At 39.7% G+C, this 22364-nt stretch overlaps 2 protein-coding genes across 2 annotated transcripts; both read left to right on the forward strand.

Annotated features, from left to right (window-relative positions):
- The first annotated feature begins 102 nt into the window (after window positions 1–102).
- On the forward strand, window positions 103–2470 carry LOC125008840 (cytochrome b-c1 complex subunit 6, mitochondrial). Its single transcript, XM_047586171.1, has 4 exons — window positions 103–270; window positions 553–579; window positions 1061–1222; window positions 2245–2470. Exons 1-4 carry the CDS (start codon window positions 226–228, stop codon window positions 2275–2277), a joined length of 267 nt encoding a protein of 88 aa, XP_047442127.1. The 5' UTR covers window positions 103–225; the 3' UTR covers window positions 2278–2470.
- A 974-nt stretch (window positions 2471–3444) lies between these two features.
- LOC125008828 (vitamin D3 hydroxylase-associated protein) lies at window positions 3445–18151 on the forward strand. The gene is made up of 15 exons (XM_047586149.1): window positions 3445–3863; window positions 9465–9578; window positions 9814–9954; window positions 10064–10197; window positions 10286–10492; window positions 10569–10609; window positions 10693–10817; window positions 12151–12276; window positions 12364–12461; window positions 13519–13618; window positions 13774–13817; window positions 14770–14809; window positions 14882–14990; window positions 15346–15491; window positions 15997–18151. Exons 1-15 carry the CDS (start codon window positions 3648–3650, stop codon window positions 16117–16119), a joined length of 1764 nt encoding a protein of 587 aa, XP_047442105.1. The 5' UTR covers window positions 3445–3647; the 3' UTR covers window positions 16120–18151.
- Window positions 18152–22364: the final 4213 nt, after the last annotated feature.

The following is a 22364-nucleotide window of genomic DNA, read 5'->3' on the forward strand; positions in this document are numbered from 1 at the left end:
ACGTGTATTGGATTTAAAGTTTCGACAGTCATATCTTCGTATTCAGGTTTGACCCAGGCTAATAAAGGAGGTGAACTGGAGGTGTGCTGTGAAAGTCTTCCGCCGGAAATTGTGCCGTTTGTTGTTGCTAACTTGCTAGCTTACTACTGTGTCCGTGTGACCTGCGGTGTCCTCCAACGGACGGGATTGGAAATCTGGTCGGCTAAGGACAAGAGCACCGAAATCATGGTTTTCGAGGAGAAGATGATCATGAACGGAGAACCCGAGGATGTTAGTAGTTGTCCCTCTAATATGCACTGACGCTTCTCAATTTTATCAAGCAAGCTAACACTGTACTGCTAACCAAGATTCACCATAACCTAGCTAGCATTAGCATTAGCATTTATTAAATATCACTGCCTAGCAGAAAGACATTGAAGCTGGATTACTATATAAATTCAATCCTTGAATATTTTGAGGTGTATTTTTCAAATGTGTGCGCATACAAAGCTGTAACTAATAGTTGAATGAATGAATTGAATGATGTCATTGATTTGGTCGTGTCTGTTTCAGGAGGAAGAAGAAGAGGAAGAAATGGTGGTATGTTATCAAACGACCGACATCAAAAAGAAACTATGTTAAATCTTCCTGTATTATTGTCAGCTTACTCATTTAGGCATGAGCCCGATTGCCCTTTGATTTGGTGTGTTGTCTTCAACTTAACCAGTTTGCTAAGCAAGAGAAGCAGCAGACACTTAAAGTCTTCTGTGACATCCTTTTCTCTTTGGAATACACTTATAAATAGGGATTGTTTAACATATAAAAATATCATCCTCAATGTAGGCGTCTTTTTCTTTTTGAGGTTAATGGTAGTAATCTCATTTAATTTGGCCTTTAAATTCAGTTTATCTGGCACAAATTAATAATAATTTTGGAGCCTGGTAATGTTCAGATACACTTGATATGTTTTCATCATTGTGTTTGTGTAGGTCAGTACCAATTTAAAGACCGTCTTCTCTAATTTTTTGCCTCTTATTGAAGGACTCGGTAGCTGTTTTGAATGCTGAATGTGCATTTTCAGGATCCTCTTGAAACCGTGAGACAGAAGTGTGAAGAGGCTGAGCACTGCGCTCACACTCGGGAGCGTCTGGAGCAGTGTGAGACCAGAGTTGGCTCTCGGTCTTCAACGACGGAAGACTGTACAGAGGAGCTGTTCGACTTCCTGCATGCTCGGGACCACTGTGTAAGTGTGACCACAAGGTGGAACCAAGCAGGCAATAGGAGGCATGAGAAAACCTTTCTTAAGCAAAATCAGCTTGAAATGTTAAAAAGTTACTCATTTTCTTATGATTTGTGCTCACCATCCTTTTTTTAAATGTAATATCTGTCAATTATTATTACATATAGTCAGTTCTATCCACTCTTTTCTGATCAGTCAATAAATCCTTCACTTATACTGATGAATAATAACCACAGATTCTACCGTTAATCTTTACACATTTTCAAGCTGTTCTTCATAAAATAATTATTTCAGGCCAACACTTTTTCACACCACCGTATTTACACAATCATTTGAATAGCTCAGTATGTCTTTCAAGTTCTCCTTATGACCTTCATAGCTCAAATGTGTTCATCGTGCCCTCCTATTTATATAGACATTTTAGTTTCTTGTGTTCAGGCATAGGGTTAAAAGCTGTTGTGATTAGCCTACAGTTCCAGCGACCAACTCTTGCCTTCTTCAGAAATGTCACATTGAAATCCTGTGACGTGTCAGCTGGCAATTCTTGACAACCAGCACCCCCTTGAACCACCACACCCTGTCCGGCAGAAAGCAACCCCCACTATCCTCTGTAGAAGAGTGTCCCAGGTGTGGGAAAGCATAAAGTCCTGTTCATGTTACTTTCACCACGTGTCCTAATCTCCATAGACTCATTGATCTAGCGTTTATATTTGTTGTCCTCGGTTCCAATGCGTGGGCGTAGCTGACTCAGCAGATCTGGTGGTTCGAGGGTGCAATGCCAGTTGTCAAGAATTGGTAGTTGACACTTCAGAAGATGTCAGTGTGATGCTTCTGACGAAGGTGAGAAATGGTCGCTGAAACTATAACAATAATGTCTTTTTACCCTATGTCGGAACACAAGAAACTAAAACGTCTTTATGACCTTCATGTTATAAGCAGTAGGTTTATGGAAATCTTTCAGTCCTGTCTGCTACAATGCATAGTACTTTTGCACTGACCCATCTCCTGTCATGTCCTCTCTATAGGTGGCGCACAAACTGTTCCATTCTGTCAAATAAAGTCCCTCCTGATTGCTGGACCACTGGCTGATGACATTCAAGTATTACATTATATTGAAAAGATGGTTTTGAATACATCTATATGTGGTTCTACTGTGTGTTGTAACTTAAAATGTGTACTTTATCCTCTCATATGAAGAAGGTTTAACAATGTAGTTAACATTTCATTAAAGTGGATGGCTTGAAAACCTCACTGTGTGCCACGAGTTCATTTTATAGTTAAATAAGTCTGTGGAGTTAATGCAGTGGACCTGACCGTGGGTGAGGGTTGACATCAACAAAGCGTGTTGAGACAAAGGAATAAAAACAAAACTTTGTGTAGGCACTACTTGATTAGCTTGTATTACTGTGCTGATTCAAATCTAGATGCATAGCTACACTATAACAAAGAATACTGTCCCTCTCACACAATACAAAAAAACACTAGACATATCACAATTTTGATTTGCTGTCTTTAATCAAGGTGTCAAAATCTCATCCTTTACTATATCTTGATTTTAACCTTAAGGTGATTATTATTACTATTATTTTCCAACACAGACACATTACTATAGGAAGTGTGGACTTCAACATGGGACCTGGTTTTTAGCATACATTTGTTTTGGGAAATTAAGTGTGCCAAAGTGCCTGCTACTATGCAAACCTGAATGTATTGTTGACTCTCACTGGATTACTTTGATACTGAAAAAAAAAATCAATATTTTGTCAAGCAGGTTCTGCAGCAGTGCAAGTAGAATAGGGATCATGGCTGCAGATTTAACCTCTTTCTTGCCTATATTTTGTTGCTGGTTATTGAACACTACCTTGTACTCAAAAATAACATTTATTCTGTGAATGCATTGTGCTTCCATGAGCATCTATATATCATTCTGATCCAACAAGTGAGTTCAGGCAGTACTCACAAATAGAATAGAATAGGAAAACCTTTATTTGAACCACAGTGGGGAAACTGCAGTTTGCACAGACTGCTGGATATCTCAAATGCTGTCCAGGTTTATTAAACAGTCATTATGTACAAGTAACATTAAAAAAACAAACAAACAAAAACTATGGGAAAGAAATCAAATACAAGGGAATGTTATGATTTCTTCCTATAAACCACAGAAACCAGTTTTCTACATTTTGGATTGCAAATACAGATATATACTCGCGAGATGTCTTGAGATCACGCGATAACTCAGTTGAAGCGTAAGAAACGAAAGCAGACCTGTAAGACGTTAACCGAGAGCTGTGCGCTGCATCCTTCAGCACTAGTTAATGATTACGGTTTCTACGTAAAAGACCGAGGGACACCAAGAAGTAGCCACACGCGTCCAAACTACAGCGTATGTTAGTTTGAGTTAGCCGGCGTGAGATCAAACAAGAGAACCATGCAAAATATAAATCAGTTTCTTCAGGGAGTGCAGCTGGACAAGCGGACAGCGGCTCTGCTCACAGGGGCGGCGTGTGGCGCCGGAGCTCTGGTGGTGGTGCTGCGGAGAGTCAGCGACCACCGACAAACGATGGGAAAGCTCCAGAGAGCCAGAGGCCGGAGGACAGAGAGTCTCCAGCGGGCGGAGGAAGCGGTGCTCCGTTACAAGCAGTCGGTGAGATTACGACCTTGGACTGTAAAGCTGGCTTACACCAACCTGAGTTTGGAAACAAAAGAGTTTTCATCACTTTCCTCCTGCCGTTGTATCATTGCGTGTGCGTGTGGGGTTGTAAACATTTATACTTTGACCCGGGATAGCACCCCACCCCGAATGTGCTACATTGAGAGACTCTTCTTGAACTTCAGGGTGTTTTGGGCTGTTGGTGAATGCTGTTGTTGTTCCTTCCAAATGAAACATATGTGCCAATATAGATATTAATCCTTCATCATTAATCCTTAATGTGTGTGTGTGTGTGTGTGTGTTTATCTATTCAAATAATAGATAATGATCAATAATAATTAAATAATAAATATTACATATTATATTATTGTAAGAATATATAAAACATAAATGAAGCATAAATTATAACATAGTGTGTTAAACAGGGCTATTCAGGCTTTTTTATTTTTAGCTTGCTTTTTTATTTTTTTATTTTTAGCTTGGAGTGAGCTATATACAGTGGGGGAAATAAGTATTTGATCCCCTGCTGAATTTGTAAGTTTGCCCACTTCCATAGAAATGATCAGACTCTGGTTTTTATGGTTGTTTACTGGTTATGGGTATAGACAGAATATCAGTCGAAAATGCATAAAAAACACACAATCTAAAAGTTATAAATTGTTATGTATTTTATTAAGGGAAATAAGTATTTGATCCCCAACAATTCACTTAGAATTCAGGCTCCTACAGATTGGCTGGTGCGCATGTGGCACACAGCTGTGCTCAGTCAACTAATTACCAATACTCCTGATCTTAACTCGTCATGTATATAAAGCACACCTGCTCTAAGAATCAGTTTCTTACATTCCAACTTCTACAGCACCATGGGCAAGACCAAAGAGCTGTCAAAAGATGTCAGGGACAAGATTGTAGACCTGCACAAGGCTGGTATAGGTTACAAAACCATCAGCAAAAGGCTTGGTGAGAAGGTGACAACTATTGGTGCCATTATTCGCAAGTGGAAGACCCATAAAAGGACCATCAACTGTCCTCGGTCTGGAGCTCCCCGCAAAATCTCGCCTCATGGAGTGAGGATGATGATGAGAAAGGTGAGGGAGCAGCCTAAAACAACACGGCAGGAGCTTGTTAATGATCTGGAAGCAGTTGGGACCTCCGTCACCAAGAAAACAGTTGGCAACACACTGCGCCGTTATGGATTGAACTCTTGCAGTGCCCGCAAGGTCCCCTGCTCAAGAAGGCACATGTACAGGCCCGCCTTAAGTTTGCCAGTGAACATCTAAATGACTCAGAGAAGGCTTGGGAGAAAGTGCTGTGGTCTGACGAAACCAAAGTTGAGCTATTTGGCATTAACTCGACCCGCCGTGTTTGGAGGATGAAAAAACGTGAGTATGACCCAAAGAACACCATACCCACGGTTAAGCATGGAGGTGGAAACATCATGTTTTGGGGCTGTTTTTCAGCAAAGGGTACAGGGCAACTTCACCGCATTATGGGGCCAATGAATGCAGCCATGTACTGTAACATCTTGGACAAAAACCTTCTTTCCTCAGCAAGAACACTGAAGATGCCTCGTGGGTGGGTTTTCCAACATGACAATGACCCAAAACATACTGCCAGGACAACAAAGGAGTGGCTCAAGAAGAAGCATATTAAGGTCATGGAGTGGCCTAGTCAGTCTCCAGACCTTAACCCGATCGAAAACCTGTGGAGGGAGCTGAAGCTCCGAGTTTCCAAGAGGCAGCCAAGAAACTTGAAGGATTTAGAGACTGTCTGTAAAGATGAATGGGCCAAAATCCCTCCTGCGCTGTGTGCAAACCTGGTGACCAACTACAAGAAACGTCTCATCGCTGTGCTTGCCAACAAAGGTTTCTCTACAAAGTACTGACTTGTGTTGTGCTTGGGGATCAAATACTTATTTCCCTTAATAAAATACATAACAATTTATAACTTTTAGATTGTGTGTTTTTTATGCATTTTCGATTGATATTCTGTCTATACCCATAACCAGTAAACAACCATAAAAACCAGAGTCTGATCATTTCTATGGAAGTGGGCAAACTTACAAATTCAGCAGGGGATCAAATACTTATTTCCCCCACTGGATATGAATATTGTAAACCCAAGCACTTTTAATGTCTAAAAAAATGCATTCAATTGCATTTTCATTCAAAACAGTAGAAAAAGAAATAGAGAATATCCTTGCCCAAAACTGACCAAAAATTAAAGTGCCATTTTAAGTCTTACTTTGAGTACTTTTTCAGAGCAGTATTGACTTTAAATGGTTAAAAAAAAAAAAAAACATAAAGTACTTTGTTCTTCTTCTCATAAAACAACCAGAAATATGGTCATTTGACAGCCTTGAATCTCCTTTGAAGAGGACATAATCACCAAACATAGCCATGATAATTTAAAGCTCTCTACTAAAAAGATTAGTTTTAACACTGATAGCGAAAGGAATTTCAAAATCTTGTCGTTTAAGTTACACTTAAACACAATGCGCCGCCATTGTGTCATTGGAGCAGTCACACTGAGCTACTACATGTACATTGGAGATGTCGGGGGAAGAGGAGCAGATTACAAAATCATTTGATGAGGGCATGTTCTGCATTGCTCTTGGATGTTCACACGAGTTTTATGAAGTTAAAGACGTAGTTAAACACCACAGGGTTATCGTTATCAGAGATTGATGCAGTTATACTCTTGCAGCTGAATATTTTATTGTTTCAGTGTGTGTGTGACCATTACCAGCCCACCCTGGAAGGTAGTTTGCTAACCTTTATTGAGTGCAATGATCTTGTTTGGCAGGGAGGGCAGTGCTACACCTCAGTGAATAGAGAGGGAGCACAAAGGTCAGAGAAGATGTGAAACCTGTTCATTTCCATCACTTGTCACTGACATGACCACCATCCATAATGATGTGCAAAGTAATTAAAGCTCTGACAGCTGAGCCATAACAATGGAACGTAAATTTGTCTGTCCCATGCAGGCTAATCCTGTGCAAACAGGAATGAGTTAGGGTTAAAGAATGATGGAGCTACTCATTACTGAGTCCTTTTTGACATAGAATTTTGGTTTTAGGGGGTTTTAGGGTTGTTTTTTTGAGCTGTGGTCTGAGCCACCATGAAGCGTTGCCAAACCCCTCTTCACTAGCGAAAATCCTCATCCTCAGCAGAAATGGGTCTCTCAAGCCTCATTTTGTCAATGTCTCAAATGCGTAGGCCACTGGGTTAGTTGATAGGGCATGCATGGCCATCTGGGGTCATGCCCCCCTGAGTGGCAAAAACTTTGTAGCAGAAAATACAGCGAGACCGGGAAAAATGTGGATCATTAGATCGTATTAAGGACAATTGGACTTGACAGTGATTCCTACAAACTAGTATGGATTTGGGAAAGTGGATTAGCCTCAGTTTCAGTTAGTTTTAGTTAATTTCAGTTATGATAAATGTAGCTTGATAAAATTTGCTAATGCTAACAGCATTACTGAGAAGCAACGCCATACAGTACTGTAGCGTCTGACCGGACGTTCAAAGGACGACAAGGAGTGATTGCAAATATTCATTTTATTATTTTATTGTTATTTATTGTTGGAACTGAAATAGTTTCTGTCGGCCATAATGGCCAAAACAACAACAACATCGACAAACTTATCTAACAGCCCTCCAGAATTTAGCTTAAGAAGTAACTTGAGGTATGACTTCATCAAAAAAATACACCATAGATTAGTATTACCTGACTAAATGTGAACCACAACACCAGGGTTCAGTGCCTGGATTCCAGTTGTTTCTTAATAATGCAATGATCCATTGTTGTTCTTTATAACCCTCCTTCTCATGGTGCAGATTTTTATATTGAATAATGAATGAATGTATGAATGAATGAATAATCTTCTCTCTGTTTGCGACAAATGTAATGAATGTATTTCACTTGGTGATTTTAACATAGACTGGATGGATAAAAAGAAAAATCTCAATTGAAACCACTCATGGAGAAATTTAAATATAAACAGTTGATTAATAAACCTACTTGCATTACAAAAAAGAGTGGGACACTCATTGATCTGATTTTCACAAATAGGCCAGAGAGAGCAGTAAAAACATATAATCTAATCACTGGGCTCTCAGATCATAATATGATAATAATTGCAAGAAAACTAACAAAAGACGACTGGTTCACCACAGCAAAATTGAAAATTGAAAAATAACAGGAATCCCTATGTCAAACATGGCAGAATTTGAATATAACTTATCGCAAAGTCAACCGGGAAATTATAACTAAAACGTCCTCTCTCTCAAACCCTCTCTCTCATGGTTTAATAATGAAGTCCACCAACTTATCAACAAGGCCCTTAAAAGGTCTTTAATAAGGAAAAACAATACTGACCACGTTACCTTCACCAGTCTGAGGAACAAAGTGGTGTCTGAGCTATGGAAGGCCAAAACTAACTACGTCCTCAAACTAATTGAACAGGGTAATGGCAGCAGTTATAAACTGTGGCAGCAGATGCATAATCTAACAGGCTCACGTAACAAAACAAACAAAACTAACTAAAATAACCAGTCTTAAAGTAGACAACACCTCAATTTTAACTTGCTAATTTTGGTCCTGAAGCCAGTCATTTAATCAAGTTTGGGCTCCCACAACCTCTTGTTTGTACTTAGACTCAGACTTCAGTTCATATATTAAACAAGATTTCATTGCCTTGGCTCACAGACACATAATTTATCTACAATGCACATATTCACAGAACATGAAATATGAACATGAAATATAAATACTGGAATGACTTACAAAAGGGTAAAAAAAAAAATTTTTTAAAAAACAAAAAATAACAGAATAAAGCATAAAGTGGCAAGGGATTATTGCACTGTCAGAAGTAGCAGCATGTCAGTCTAGTGAGGTTAGTTAGTACAGTTAGGATCCGATGGGGGGTGGGGGTGCTCTAGCAGTCTGTAGATAACAGTTTGTTTATTGTGTGTGAGTGTTTGTGTGCTCGCTGCTTTGCATTTAGATGGTACCGTAAAGTTGATGTGCTCTGGTTCCATCTGCAATTTTTTATTTTTTTATTTTTTTAGTTGAATTTGCCTTCTATCAGTCCTTAACACGTGCTTTCGTCCGATTCCTCCATTTTGTAGAAGTTAGCAAGGAGTACAAGGATATCGTGGGCCGATGAGTGTTCTGCAATGTTTGGCATACAAACTGCGATTGAATGCGTTTTTAACTTCTAAGATCTAATTAATCTTCTAGGTAATTAAATCATTGGCTTTATGCGATTATGGGTTAGAACAGCTCTGTTGAGTTGAATTTATCTACACGGATAGCCTAAGTAATTACCCCTTCCAATAAATGTAGTAGAAACTACCGTGGTTGGTTGTCAGTGGTTGGTTTGTTCTGGACTATTTTTACAGTGTGGCTCTGAGGAAACTGAGGAGCTGTGCCCTAATATATCAACCCTCTTAAATCCTACACAGTGGTCCTTTAATGTGATTTACAGTTTGTGTAGTAAGATGTGCCAATAGAAATAAGTAAGTGAGTGAGCAAGTAAATGACAGTTAAAATAAACAGCAGCATAATAACTCTGTGTCTCATGTCTTCTAGCATCCAACGGTCAACTCTGAACTCATCTTGACGCTGCCCCTGCCTGAGTTGACAAAGCAACTTCAGGAAGGTTTGCTGAGCCCTGAGGATGTGTTTTACTCTTACCTGGAAAAGGTAAATGATTTACACTTAAGTCCTGTAGATAAATTATTTTATAAATTATGAGTCTGTGGGGTTCAATATTTGCTGCTTTTTAAATTGTGTCTTTGTACCCATGCATTTTAAGAAATATTTGTCTTTACTATAAAACAAAATCGTCCATTTCTAGAAAAATGTTTAAGTTTGAGAAAGCCACTTTTTAAGAAGAAAGGTAAATATAAATATTTGAGCTCCGTTTACTTTCCAACAGGCTCTGACTGTGCACAGAAACCTGAATTGTTGCACCGAAATTCTGCTGGAGAGTTTTGAACACCTGAAAACGCTTGGCTCAAATCAAGAAGGTCTTTTATATGGAGTTCCAGTTAGCATCAAAGAAAATATTAACTATAAGGTATTTGTGGTTACCACAGTGTGTGTGGTCGTATACATTCCTCCCAGGTTTATATCACTGAAGTGCCCATACCTGACAATACTCTCTTTGCATGTTTCCATTTGATAAGAATCACGACTCTTCTTGTGGGGTGGTCTGTAACCTGGACCAGCCGGCCCAGGAGGACAGTGTGCTTGTTCAAGTCTTGAAGAAACAAGGAGCCATTCCCTTTGCGAAAACCAACCTACCCCAAGCCCTGCTGAAGTAATCTGTTTATTAATTTGAAATTACAAAATTGAGCTGTGACACGCTGTGATCCTAATTAGCTTGTCTTGAATTGCCTCATCTCCAGTTACGACTGCAGTAACTGCATATATGGGCAGACTGTGAACCCCCATAATCCCAAGAAGACCTCTGGAGGTTCATCCGGTGGTGAGGGGGCTCTCATCGGGGGAGGAGGCTCCCTGCTTGGCATAGGCTCTGATATCGGGGGAAGTATACGCATTCCCTCCTCATTCTGTGGGATCTGTGGCTTTAAGCCAACCACTGGGCGGCTAAGGTGTGTCTGCTTCGGTGCAGTTTTCTGGATCGTTACATAGTCATGTGCTTACTTCTATCTTTATTTGTTTTTACAGTTTGCAAGGTGTAAGACCTATCTATCGCGGGCAAAAGTCAGGTAACAACATGTGTCCCACCACCATTGTTGCCCTGCACTATTACTTCAGTCATCTGTAACATTAGTTTTCTGTTTGAACTCAGTGCCATCAAGTTCAGGACCGATGGCAAGAGATGTGGACAGCCTGGCTCTGTGCATGAAGGCTCTTCTCTGCGATCACATGTTTTCCTTGGACCCCACCGTTCCACCTCTGCCTTTTAATGAGAAGGTGTGTCTTCTACTGTTGGATTTTTATCATGTCTCACGATTCATTTTCTAAGTTTAACATTGTTCTTTTTTCCTCCATGAAAGCTGAAGTATAAATGCAACAGTTCACTGTCATACCCATAGGAAATGTGATGTAATGTAATTTTCATAGGTCAAATCATTACTTTAAGCATAATATTATATATATATGTGATGCAATAGTGTGTTTCCAACTATATAACATCAGATTTGGGAAAACACACATCCATTACTCAATAAACTCAGAGCCCTGACCTCAGCCCCAGTAGACACTTTTGGATGATGTGGCTCTGTGACTGTGTTTATATGAACACACCGGCTGATTAGTAATTCCAGAAATATAACAGAAACGCTTAACTTACCACACTATATATTAAATAGAAGAAAATGGCCAATACATACCAATATTTTCCAAGACACTTCCCACATTGATTCCGTATCATTTATCTTTTTATCTCGTTTCGATTTTTAAACTCATTGTTTTGCTCCACGTGGCATGTGCATGCCAAACTTTGTACCAGGAAGATTTGTTTTAATTGTGCTTGAATATAATCTCTTATACAGAGTGAGGAACTCAACCATGCAGTTAGATTAAAGGAGTAGTTTTCCTCTGAGGTTTGCTTCTTTTTTTTTTTTTTTTTTTTATTTGCCAAAGGTGTTTTGGGGGAAAGTTGAGCATTTAAACAGTAGAATTTCAAAATTCTTCTGTCTGCTTTCGAGTGCATTAACGACTCGGCATCTCTCCATCTAGCTGCTGTCCCACTGTCCCTCCAAGGTCCCTCAGGTCCTCCGATCAGTTTCCCCCTGGTCGTCCCTAAATCCACACTGAAGCTCACTGTTTTTTTGTTTTTTTTTTAAAGTTTTATTTTTACTGTTTTTTTATTATTACTTGTAAGGCACGTTGGTCTCAACTCTGCTGTAAATGTGCTATAGAAATAAATTGGTATAGTATGGTATGTTAGCCATGGTGCTGATGACTTCACCCACAGCCTATGAAGTCCAGCAGATGTGTAGTTATTGTCATCATATTTGTGCTGATTTAGGTGTCTTAAAAACATGCCCCTGTGTCAGCTAGCTAAATTAGAACACGGTGATCCCAATTAGGAGGGTTTTATTCAACTGTGATAAAATTACTACATGTTTAAACTCACAAAGCAAGACAGTTTTCTCTGTAAACATTTATTTAACTTTACTAAAGATAAACAAAACTGTCTCGGCCTTCTTTTCACAAACAACTGTTAGCTGTAAAACAAACTAAATTCTGTTTACGTGTGCTTCAAGTCAAAGTCACCCTGAATGAAATGTCTTGTCTTCAGATATACCGTAGCTCCAAGCCTCTGAGGATTGGTTACCTAGAAGACGACGGCTACACAGAGCCGTCTCCAAGCATGGCCCGGGGCGTCAGAGAGGTCAAAGCTCTGCTAGAGAAAGCAGGACACACTGTAAGAGCACACCAAACACACACGCTAATTGATCCCAACCTCATAAAATATGGAACGTGTTTTTGATGTCTCATTTGTGTCTTTAAGTTGGTGCCATACCGTCCCCCGAGGATAAATGAAATCATCCCTGAACTCATGGTCAAGGGTATATTGGCAGACGGAGCAACCACCTTGATGGAAAAATTGTGAGTTGTCCCTTTATATAATGCAGTCGTGAATCTGTGCATTAATTGTTGTAAACCATCATATCATGTTTAATAATTAGTGGCTTTCATAAAGTCCCAGGGCTCATGGAAATGTCTTTAATTGATAAATGGCATAAGTGAGTAATGAATAACCCACAATTGTGACAATGCTGTGCCAGTTTGTTCACCTGCCTTGGCCCTACTCAGATGCATCAACCAGGTACATCACATTAGTTATCCATTGATTTGTAGATGGATACGATATTAAATGAAAAAGACCTCGAGACTATGGATCAAAGGTGAGATGAATCTGGATAACAGAATGTGTTAATGATAATGTGAGGAAACAGCTGATTCATTGACATGTGAAATATATGAGTTATGACGGGTGTTACAGTGAAATTTATTCACTGTAAACATAAAACATGTGGCGTGTTTCTTAGAGAATCACAATGACGAGTAAAATGCCTTTCGTGGAGTTTCAGAGCCCACGCAGAGTGGAAGCCAAACTCCCCCCTCATACAAAATGTTTGTGTGAAATCATTTGGCCTGGCTTTATGCGGTTATGGGTTAGAGTGCCAGCTCTGTTGAGTTGAATTTATTTACAACAAAATTGCTCTGGTTGGTTGTAAGACTATCCACATTCCTCCAGAAGTATTTCTATCCAGTGGTTAAAACGCGCTCCATAATGAAATCCAGAGGGCTGGCTACCAGACGCACATAATAGGAATTGAGTCTGGCTACGGCACTGGGCTTCCTGGTGGTTTCTTTACATTCATACATTTTTGGTAAATGATAAATGTTTTAGTGATGTTATTCTGCTGGTTGGTTCGTCTTCTTCCACACTAATTACTACAGAGTATGCTAACATGCTAACATTGGTCTCATTTCAGTTGTTTGATGACTCTCCTTTTATGCCATCGTCAGAGTTTTACATTTTCAGAATGCTGCCATTGACATTATCATTAGATTTCTAATATTTTTCTGAAAGAATAATCCCCAGTATAGTATTTATAAATAGAATCTATTGTGTACCAATGATCGCCTTGGTTTTTAGGAAGGGGGAGCCTCTGGATCCGTGTCTCAGGCCACAGTTTATTCCTTATGCTTTCCCGAAATGGTTGAAGAAAACCCTCTCATTCCTCCTCAAGCCCCTGGTGAGTTCTCTCCTTCTGTGACAAAAGTGAAGAAAATGCAAAAATGGATGACTTTTGTCTGAAAATTACCTTTCTTGTTTTTGTTTTGTTACACTGGTTACTGTGTGATCTGCTAGAATGATACTGTGTTTAATATGAATACTTTTCTTTGGCAGTCTTCTCGTGGCTCTACTGTCTTCAGTGCCCTCTGTGGAGTTGGGTGAGAGATTATTCTTGACACTGATAATTTGCTACAAGTGCATTGAAATAGGACTTGACTGAAACAGTGTTTCATTATTTTCTGTACTTTTGACTACTGTTCATTTACTTTTGGTTTTTGATGAAAGTAATGGCACACCTGCCCTTTTATTTTCTTTTGAACTTTGTGTTATTTGTTGTTATTCATTTATGATTTGTTATGAAGTGTAACATTACTTTGTGTTAGTTCAATAAATTTAAAAATGTGTAATTTGTCAGGGGCAAATGGGGCAGGTGGGGCTTGAAAATTCCCCCTTGTTCAAAGTGGAGAATGACCAAAATAGTTTGAGAAGCACTGAATCTGACAGCATCCTGCATCCCAGGACCTGTGAGTTCAGTTACAACACTGTGAACTGGATTCAAATGAACTCCGACATATGTGCCATAGACTAATTAATAAAGAATCTGTTCAAAACACATGTGCTTGTTCTGATATTAAGTTCAGACACCTGGCCAGAATAGTGTTATTTGTCCCTCTAGAAGTACCTTTGTGATGATGTATTTCCTGGTAACGAGTGGGGAACTATGGGGCTACAGCAGTTTTGTTAATGTTAGCTTTGTGCACCATAGAAAGAGTCAAACATTCGGACTGCTGGTATACACACATCCCAATTGTAATACTTCCCTGCAAAGAGTGTTTTGAGGCGGGTTACCTACACTCCTGTTTCAGTAAGAGTAGCAGACTGAACACAACAACCATTACTAAATAACACAGTGATAAATTTGCACTTTATTTTTTCTTAAAGAAATTCCAGGTTGTTCATATAATGTAGTTTTGCACTGTTAAAACAAAGGGAAATACTTGGGCTTTGGCCTACCATAGTCTTGCTGGTCTGACCTGGTTTGTGGCCCCTGAACTAAAATCAGTTTGACTCACCTGATGTAACGAGATTCTGTCTCTGCATTATTTATAGGTCTGTTCAAAATCTCTGGAAGCAGCATGCAGATGTTGAGGTACGTTAGCTGCCAGCTAATGATGCTTGCACATGAATGAATGCATACAGAGGTGTCTTGTGTTTTCATTAGGACTACATTCATGAGACCATTGCAGAATGGAGAAGATGCAACATAGATGTGCTGCTGTGCCCTGTGATCGGACCAGCCTACAACTTCTTATACTGCGGCAAATGCACTAGTACGTATACCGTCTGCATCACATCTGACACAGTCAGCCTTGATTTTCAGTTCATAATGGTGTCGTAGGATCTTTCAAAATGTTATATGTGTCAGTGAACTGGAGATAAATAAAGGGGCAATTCAAGTTTGAATCGGTTCAACGAGCGTATAGGTGTACGTGGAAAACAACTAAAATGAGTAGCCTCTTGTCTTGTGTCCCTCTGGTCTGGGCCCACGTTAAAGAGCGTCGCTGAACTCTAAGAGGGAAGAAAAAGAAGCATTGGCTTGTCAATCAAACTGAAAAAACTACCAAATCTATGGAGCTATTGATATGAACAGCAGTATTTTAATAGATAATCTGTTTATATTTACAGCCCCTCTCAGTTACACAATGATCTACAATCTGCTCAACTTCCCGGCCGGTGTTGTTCCCGTTTCCACGGTAACGGCAGAGGATGAGGAGAAACTCAAACACTATAAAGGTGCCTTTCAGGACCGTTGGGACAAGCTCTTCAAACAGGTATGTGTCATCTGCATACAGCAGCTTAAAAAAGCAAAAAAACAAAAACAAGAATACCCAATAAAATAATACATCAGCTCTACTCTACTGCATTGTAAGGCTTTTAATTGTTTTCTACTTTTGTTCAAGCTTTGCACAAAAGATTTTCTTTTTTACCTTAATATCAGAGTTACATAAAGCCACCACTAGGGGGCAACAAACCTTAAGATTTGGGCAAAAACAAATTACTCCTCAAATTTATTCAAATTATTCCTCAAACCTGACGTGACAGTGTTTCAATATACAGAAATTTCTTTGTGTTGGTTTGGTTATTTTAATTATTTAATAGACATTTCAATCTGGCTGCGATAGATGATATGCACACAAGTTCCCAAACTTTCACATCGAGCAATTTTCAATCTGTCTTAAAACTGAAGTTCTACAGATGGCCAGTAGGTGGAGGCAGACGGCCGTGATGTGTCCGGTTGTCCTCAGTTGAGTGACATGAGTCTGTTTTTGTGTCCAGGCTGTGACTGGAGGCGAGGGCCTGCCCGTGGCGGTGCAGTGTGTCGCCCTGCCGTGGCAGGATGAGCTCTGCTTGCGCTTCATGAAGGAGGTGGAAGAACTGGTCAAGCAGAGCAGAGAGTAAAGAACTTGTTCCTTTCTGGATCCTCCAGGTTGAGCCGTAAATGTCAGGAGCCTAAATCCACATTCCATGGTGAAGATTACACACATAATAAATGAATAACTGCACATAATAACTGCACAAAGCCCAAAAGCTGTGGGATAAATAAATTATTATTTTATGTTAAATATGATAGATTAAAAAAACTGAACTAAAAATGATTTTTACCTTTATGTCTCTGCTCTTGGAGGCAGAGATTTCTTTTGTTCTTTTTAATGTAAGAAAGCTAAATAAATTTAACTGTTAAAACAAAGGCAATATTAATCATTGCTGACACTATAATTTTATACATGTCCATGTGTGTAAGTTTGTATGAATTAAAACAAGTGCTATGGAGCAAATTGAGTCCATGTCACCATTAGGCAAAGAGGCACCACAGAATTTATAATGAGAATGGAAAATGATAATAATAATAATAATAATAATAATGATGTCTCTGACGTCATTCTCTGGTGTCATGTGATGACTGAGAATAAAACACATCAACTGATTTATCTCAGAGAATAAATTTGCCTTACTTTAAATATTGGCATGTTGCACATCACCAGCATTGGGCCGGTGTCATATGGTTCACAATCCCTTCAAAATGTCATGTTTATTTAAATATTTGAAGCTTCAGATATTTAATGAACTAACTTGATGTGGTGTGCATTGTCAACGCTGCTGCGAGGACACAAAACCTCTGTCTTTACATTCTTCTTTACCCTCCACCTCTCTGTCACTGCACCACAGATGAACGCAGATCATTTTCGTGAGCGTTTGTTGCACTGATGCCATAACAGGAAAAAGAAAAGAGATAAAGGAGACTAATGACACATGGCGTCTCCATCTACAAGGCCAGCGCACCATGCCGTCATATTGTGATTACCCCGTGCTATTGTAAATATGTGTTTCTTTTGGGTGTACATAAATTTACATATGTTTTGAAACTCTCCTGGGATGGGAAGCCATTAGGGACAATGTTGGTGTTTTCCATTACAGCCACCCATGTCCTCGCTACTGTCTCACTCAATGGAAATGGCCGTGCGCATGCAGCAGAGGAAGGAGGGCACATTAGGCGAGGAGGAGAGCTGGAATTGAGAGGTTGTACTTAGCATTATCTGCGGCACATAGAGAGAAAGTGTGTGGCTCTCGCTGTGCCACTCAGTCAGGGAGCATTAAGCTTTAAGAGGCAGTGAAGAGACTCAGGTCTTCAGAGGGAACTTGACATTGTTCATAAATCCCTCAGGATCTGAGACAGAAGTAATGGCAACACACACACGCACCAACCCAGACTTTAAATTGGCCCATTAAATACATTTACAGTGTGGCAGCTATGTGTCTTATATTATACTTATTCAATTTGAATGAAACATTTTTATAGCGCAGCATTAAAGCCAACACTTGAGCAGAGCACCCTAAATTAAATATCGTTAACATAACTTCCGTATTTGAATGTTTTCGGAAAACAAGAAATAACTATTTTTAGCAAGCACATTGGTATTTTTACTGATATTGTAACAGTAAGTCTATTTGTCCAGATATCTATCACTTTGACATACATGGAACAGTAACTAAAAATGGCCTCTGTCCAAACTCCACTAATTTATCCATCCAAGTCTTTTTAAAAAAATAAAAAATGAATCACATTTGAAAAATGTAATTATTGTCACTTTTCTGAAGAACTGACAAAGAGGCACAAAGCACCACAACTACAAAATAATCTGTTAAAAAAAGAATAATTCCATAGAACGTTTTCACTTTAATTTAAAAAAATAATAGTAATTAATTGAAGGCACATTACAGTATAACAAAAAAATAACAAAAATAGGACAATGAAATTACATGCACATTATCCCTAAACCATTTTGAAAGTTTGCATCTTAACTGTTAGCATCACTGCTAGATAAAAGGATGTGTTTGCATGCTCCAAAACAATCAGACCCTAATTAAGGATTTTAAGTGGTTTTGCCCAGTGAATCTTCCATAAATTAAATGTGTTATTTCTCCAATTGTATCAACAGCATTGAATTCATTCAATAGAAGAAGATGTCCAGGGCTGATGCACCTTTTCACCACCTTTCACCTTTTCTAATATTTTCCTGTTGAACTGATTATTAAAAGGTTTACATAACCCCTTTCAGTCAAATTTCCTTTATTCTAATGTGGTCATTCTAGTAATTATTAGTGAAATACTTGTGTCCATATTAAACAAACATATACACATGTAAACTGTAAATTTAATACTAAAGGCATGTGTGTGCATATGAAACTGTAAAAAAAATGTTGGTTGTTGAAAACATTTAAACTACAGACCAAAATCATCCTTACTTACTATACCGTAGGTAAAAGACGAGAAAACAGAACTCTTTTGGGAGCAATAAAGTTATCAAAAAAGTCTAAAATAGAATTTTATAATATCAGGTTTAACTCTTCTGGTTATTGAGAAAGTGTCACTAATACTGTTTATCCCACTTGTAATCAACACCCTTGATGAAGACTATCATCCTGCTTATTTAAAAAAAAAATAAATAAATGTTTTCTACCATTGCTCTACATTACGTGACATAAAGGTAGAAAGACACTGTCAGGGCTATTATGTTCTTTTCTCTCCATTACAGAACCGGGATTAAACACTAAAACTTGCAAAAGGGAGTGAAAGAGTTTGAGAAGTTGGTCGGAGCTGAGCCTGGTGTAATTGTACAGTGGAAGTATCCAGCAACCCTAGAAGGCCGAGGTGTTCTTCTCATGTAACGTCTCATTGATAAGAGCAGCAAACACCTCATTTACAGGAACCTTAGAAGGCTATAAGATCAGGTACTTTAAAAGCCATCCAAACACATTCGGACTCTGCCTGTGTGCCAGCAAATAAAGCACCTTGATATCGCCACAACTAAACTCGGATGATTCTGTCTTAATGTCCCATTTCAGGGACCAAGGAGCCCATAGTCTTTATAGCTCCGCAGAATTGCAGGTAGTAATGTCTGACACAGCAGGGCTCCTGCCTTTCAGATGATCAAAGTGACAAGTTCGCCCAGCAACCAGAGCCACTTACAGACGACATCAGGAAGTAGCAAGATTGGCAGCTTTTAGGTCTTTGGTCCATTTCATCAGCCATTACTACCAGCAGAGGCGACATGCTGTGGAGGACTAGTGGGAGGAGGGGAAGGCAGATTAACAGACAGCTGATACAGGTGTATAGGCGGTATCAAACAGCAGCTCTGTCAATACAGCAGGCTCCAAATTTCTTCAGATGGGAATCCACAAAGTATGCCCACCAGTTTCACTATGACGGGATTAACTAGGAGCTCCATATGATTTTCTCAGATTCTGTGACTCAACAATTCAGTGATCCACGTTCTATCGGCTTTAAAGACCCCTATCCCAAGTTTCAAAAGCTTACCCTTCGGACAAGGGACGGTCTTTTTCTCCCATATGGTTCCGCTTTCCCCTTTCTGCTGCATTCAGTTGTTCATCAAACCCCGCGTCCTCGCCAACTCTCCCATCCTCCCTTCTCTGCACATCTGCTAGGCTTGAGTTTTCCTTTCTTCCCTCCAGCGCCTTGCTTGGCCCAAGGCCCTTATAGCCAAATTGGTTTACATTGGAGAGATAAATGCTCTGCAAATGCGCTTAAACACGTACAGTAAAAAATGCAGACAGTGCGTGTCAGGATTATCACCCAAGTCAGGGGGAGAAAGGAGAGCGTCTCTGCGGCACAAAGCTGGGGGAGCCAGAGTGAAGCCTGCAGATACAGTCCGTCTCATCCACTTCTCAGGAGAAAGAGAGGAGGATTTAGCATTTGCATGCTAGTCTGTAATTCCTGGCATTATATAACTTGTCGCCAACAATCAAACTCCCGCGGTATTGTGAAAGTATTGTTTCACATGTGTGAGCAAAGTGTGGAGTTACACTTCGGGGGAAGGTGTTTAGGTGATGTTGTCTGCTGGCGGCATGGGGACAGTCGGTCCAAGATCCACGGCAGAGACCACCCCATAAGCCCAGCTGAGAGCAACTACTCTTCAATACAGCTTCAGGCCCAGCTAGAGAACATGCACTTGAAAATCCTCTCAAAAGATTCAGCTTAGGGAATAAATGAGTCACTTGAACGTGGAGAGTTTTATTCAAAAAGGGCTGCTCCAAAGTTCGAAAGCCACCGAAAGATAAAAAAAAAAAAAAAAAAAGTCTTTCCAGAGATCAGGGCTGAGGATTTCAAAATGCTACATTTTTAGGTAACATGCATGAGCCACGCAACATACATGCATAGATTACTGCCCTCTGACTTTGTAGTGCGTGCTGTGGACAGCAGGAAGAGTGGAGCGTTAGACATCACTGTTCTTTGTTGAAATGTAAAAACAAAGCTGAAATAAATGAGTTTTTCTTGAAGACATTTCACCATTCATCCAAGTACCTTACTAAGGTCGAATTGACTGCTGGGGAGTTTAGATTTTTAACAGTTAACATCTGTAGTTATTGCCTACCTAAACTTGTTTCTGGTTGGCAACACTCAAATAAGAGCAGTTTCAAGCTTCAGCTGTGAGCTGGTTAAAGGTCTTATTGCCTGACTAATAGCACTTAGGATCCTTTATAGGGCGACAAACCATATTTAGTCACTTTCACACACATTTTAAATTGTGTCCCTGTGCCTCTCAGTGAGGTTCAGAAGCAATGTGGCTTTCACTCATTCAGAGAAGATCAAGGAAACATTCTCAGGTCAAATGTGGTCTGTAAGGTCCACCTCTACACGAACACTGAGCATAACTGAGCATTAGGTACCACGAAGAAATGGCCTCATGTCCAATGTGATAATGCCACAATCAGCTCTTATGTTTTAATGATCTAAATACATGTTTGTATTTGTTTGCCAATAAAAGGCAAGGAAGCATATATGGTAAATTCATTAATCTTGATTTTCTCCATGAAAATTAAAAAAAAAAAAATTCAAACTAAAAAAAAGTCCTCTCACTCCCTACAATAACACTCTAGGGTTGGAAATCGGAATTTCCAAGTATTTTGGTGTGAGATACGTACAATTTACATACATTATGTGAATTCATAGAATTAGAATCACGTCTCATTGGGAGCATGGGCACGTGACATGTGAGGGACGTGAATCTGTGAAGCGTGTGTGTGCGTTTATCTGTGCAGGACTGTGCAGGCTGGAAAGACTGTCTCTAAATGAGCTTTTTTGAGTTTTATATATATATATATATACATATATATATACATATATACATATATACATAGTTCTTGATAAATAAAAAGCCTAATAATGGCTGGCAATTAAACAAAAGAGCTGTGTGGAGATGTTAATGTTAAGTAAATAATATTGAATATTGCGCGCATCAGCCTAAAAGGGTACATGAGACACTCACATATCTAAATAGCTGCTCCCTCACAAGGTGAAAGAGGTCTTCCTGGTAAAGACAGACAGGGCTCATACAAAGTGGAACCTGGAGAAACAGCTGTCTTCCTACCCACCTGCTGCTGTGGTCGTCTCCTGGTTGTGGTGGGGAGGGGGGATTGCTGTTCTTGTCTGCTAGCATCAGTGTAAAAACCTTCCACATTTTCCTCTTTTTGGATTTGGATGTAAAACTTACCCCCCAAAAGAAAAAAAAAAAGACCACATTCACCCCCCTCCCCTTCTTCACCACCCTCCGAATGCCTGCTTTTTTTCCCTCATCCCCGCGACCTACCCCTCCCACCAAATCGACGCAGTTCCCCTCAGACCTCCCAACACAAAGCCCTCAGAGCAAACCCCGCACAGAAATCATAGCACACCATTCAATCATTGTTTTTTCCCCTCTCTCACCCCTTTTATGGTCCCACTAAAGGTTTTAGCCGGGCAGAGAAGGAGGGCTGTCACTGAGGAAACCTTAGCCCATTGATGAAGTGACAGGAGCTGCCAGAATATGATCCTAATCCTGTTTCCAGCATTCTTTTAGCCTGCTGGCATCGCAATTCCTCCACACATTCTCTGAGCTGTCAACTAGGAAAATCCCTCTAATAGCGCATTGCCCAGATACACATCAAAGAGCTCCTGGAAACCTTCAGCGGCTTAGCTGCCATAGACACACACACACACACTAACACACACACACACAAACATTCCCCTTAACTTACACCCGTACCATCTCCACCAACACACAAAACCCAGATGTTCAGGACAAAGTGACCACATGTTTAGAGACCGTGCCTGAAAATATCCCAGTGATGTGTCTAAGAAGGATCTT

The sequence above is a fragment of the Mugil cephalus genome, chromosome 6 (genome assembly GCF_022458985.1).
Source record: "Mugil cephalus isolate CIBA_MC_2020 chromosome 6, CIBA_Mcephalus_1.1, whole genome shotgun sequence".
In the NCBI taxonomy this organism is placed as follows: domain Eukaryota; kingdom Metazoa; phylum Chordata; class Actinopteri; order Mugiliformes; family Mugilidae; genus Mugil; species Mugil cephalus.

Excerpts from the sequence above, each read along its gene's own strand:
- LOC125008840 (XM_047586171.1), top strand. The coding sequence starts at position 226 with ATGGTTTTCGAGGAGAAGATGATCATGAACGGAGAACCCGAGGAT. Across the intron at positions 580-1,060 it reads AAGAAGAGGAAGAAATGGTG|GATCCTCTTGAAACCGTGAG; the intron begins GTATGTTATCAA and ends GTGCATTTTCAG. Across the intron at positions 1,223-2,244 it reads TGCATGCTCGGGACCACTGT|GTGGCGCACAAACTGTTCCA; the intron begins GTAAGTGTGACC and ends TCCTCTCTATAG.
- LOC125008828 (XM_047586149.1), top strand. The coding sequence starts at position 3,648 with ATGCAAAATATAAATCAGTTTCTTCAGGGAGTGCAGCTGGACAAGCGG. Across the intron at positions 10,610-10,692 it reads CTATCGCGGGCAAAAGTCAG|TGCCATCAAGTTCAGGACCG; the intron begins GTAACAACATGT and ends GTTTGAACTCAG. Across the intron at positions 14,991-15,345 it reads ATACTGCGGCAAATGCACTA|CCCCTCTCAGTTACACAATG; the intron begins GTACGTATACCG and ends TTATATTTACAG.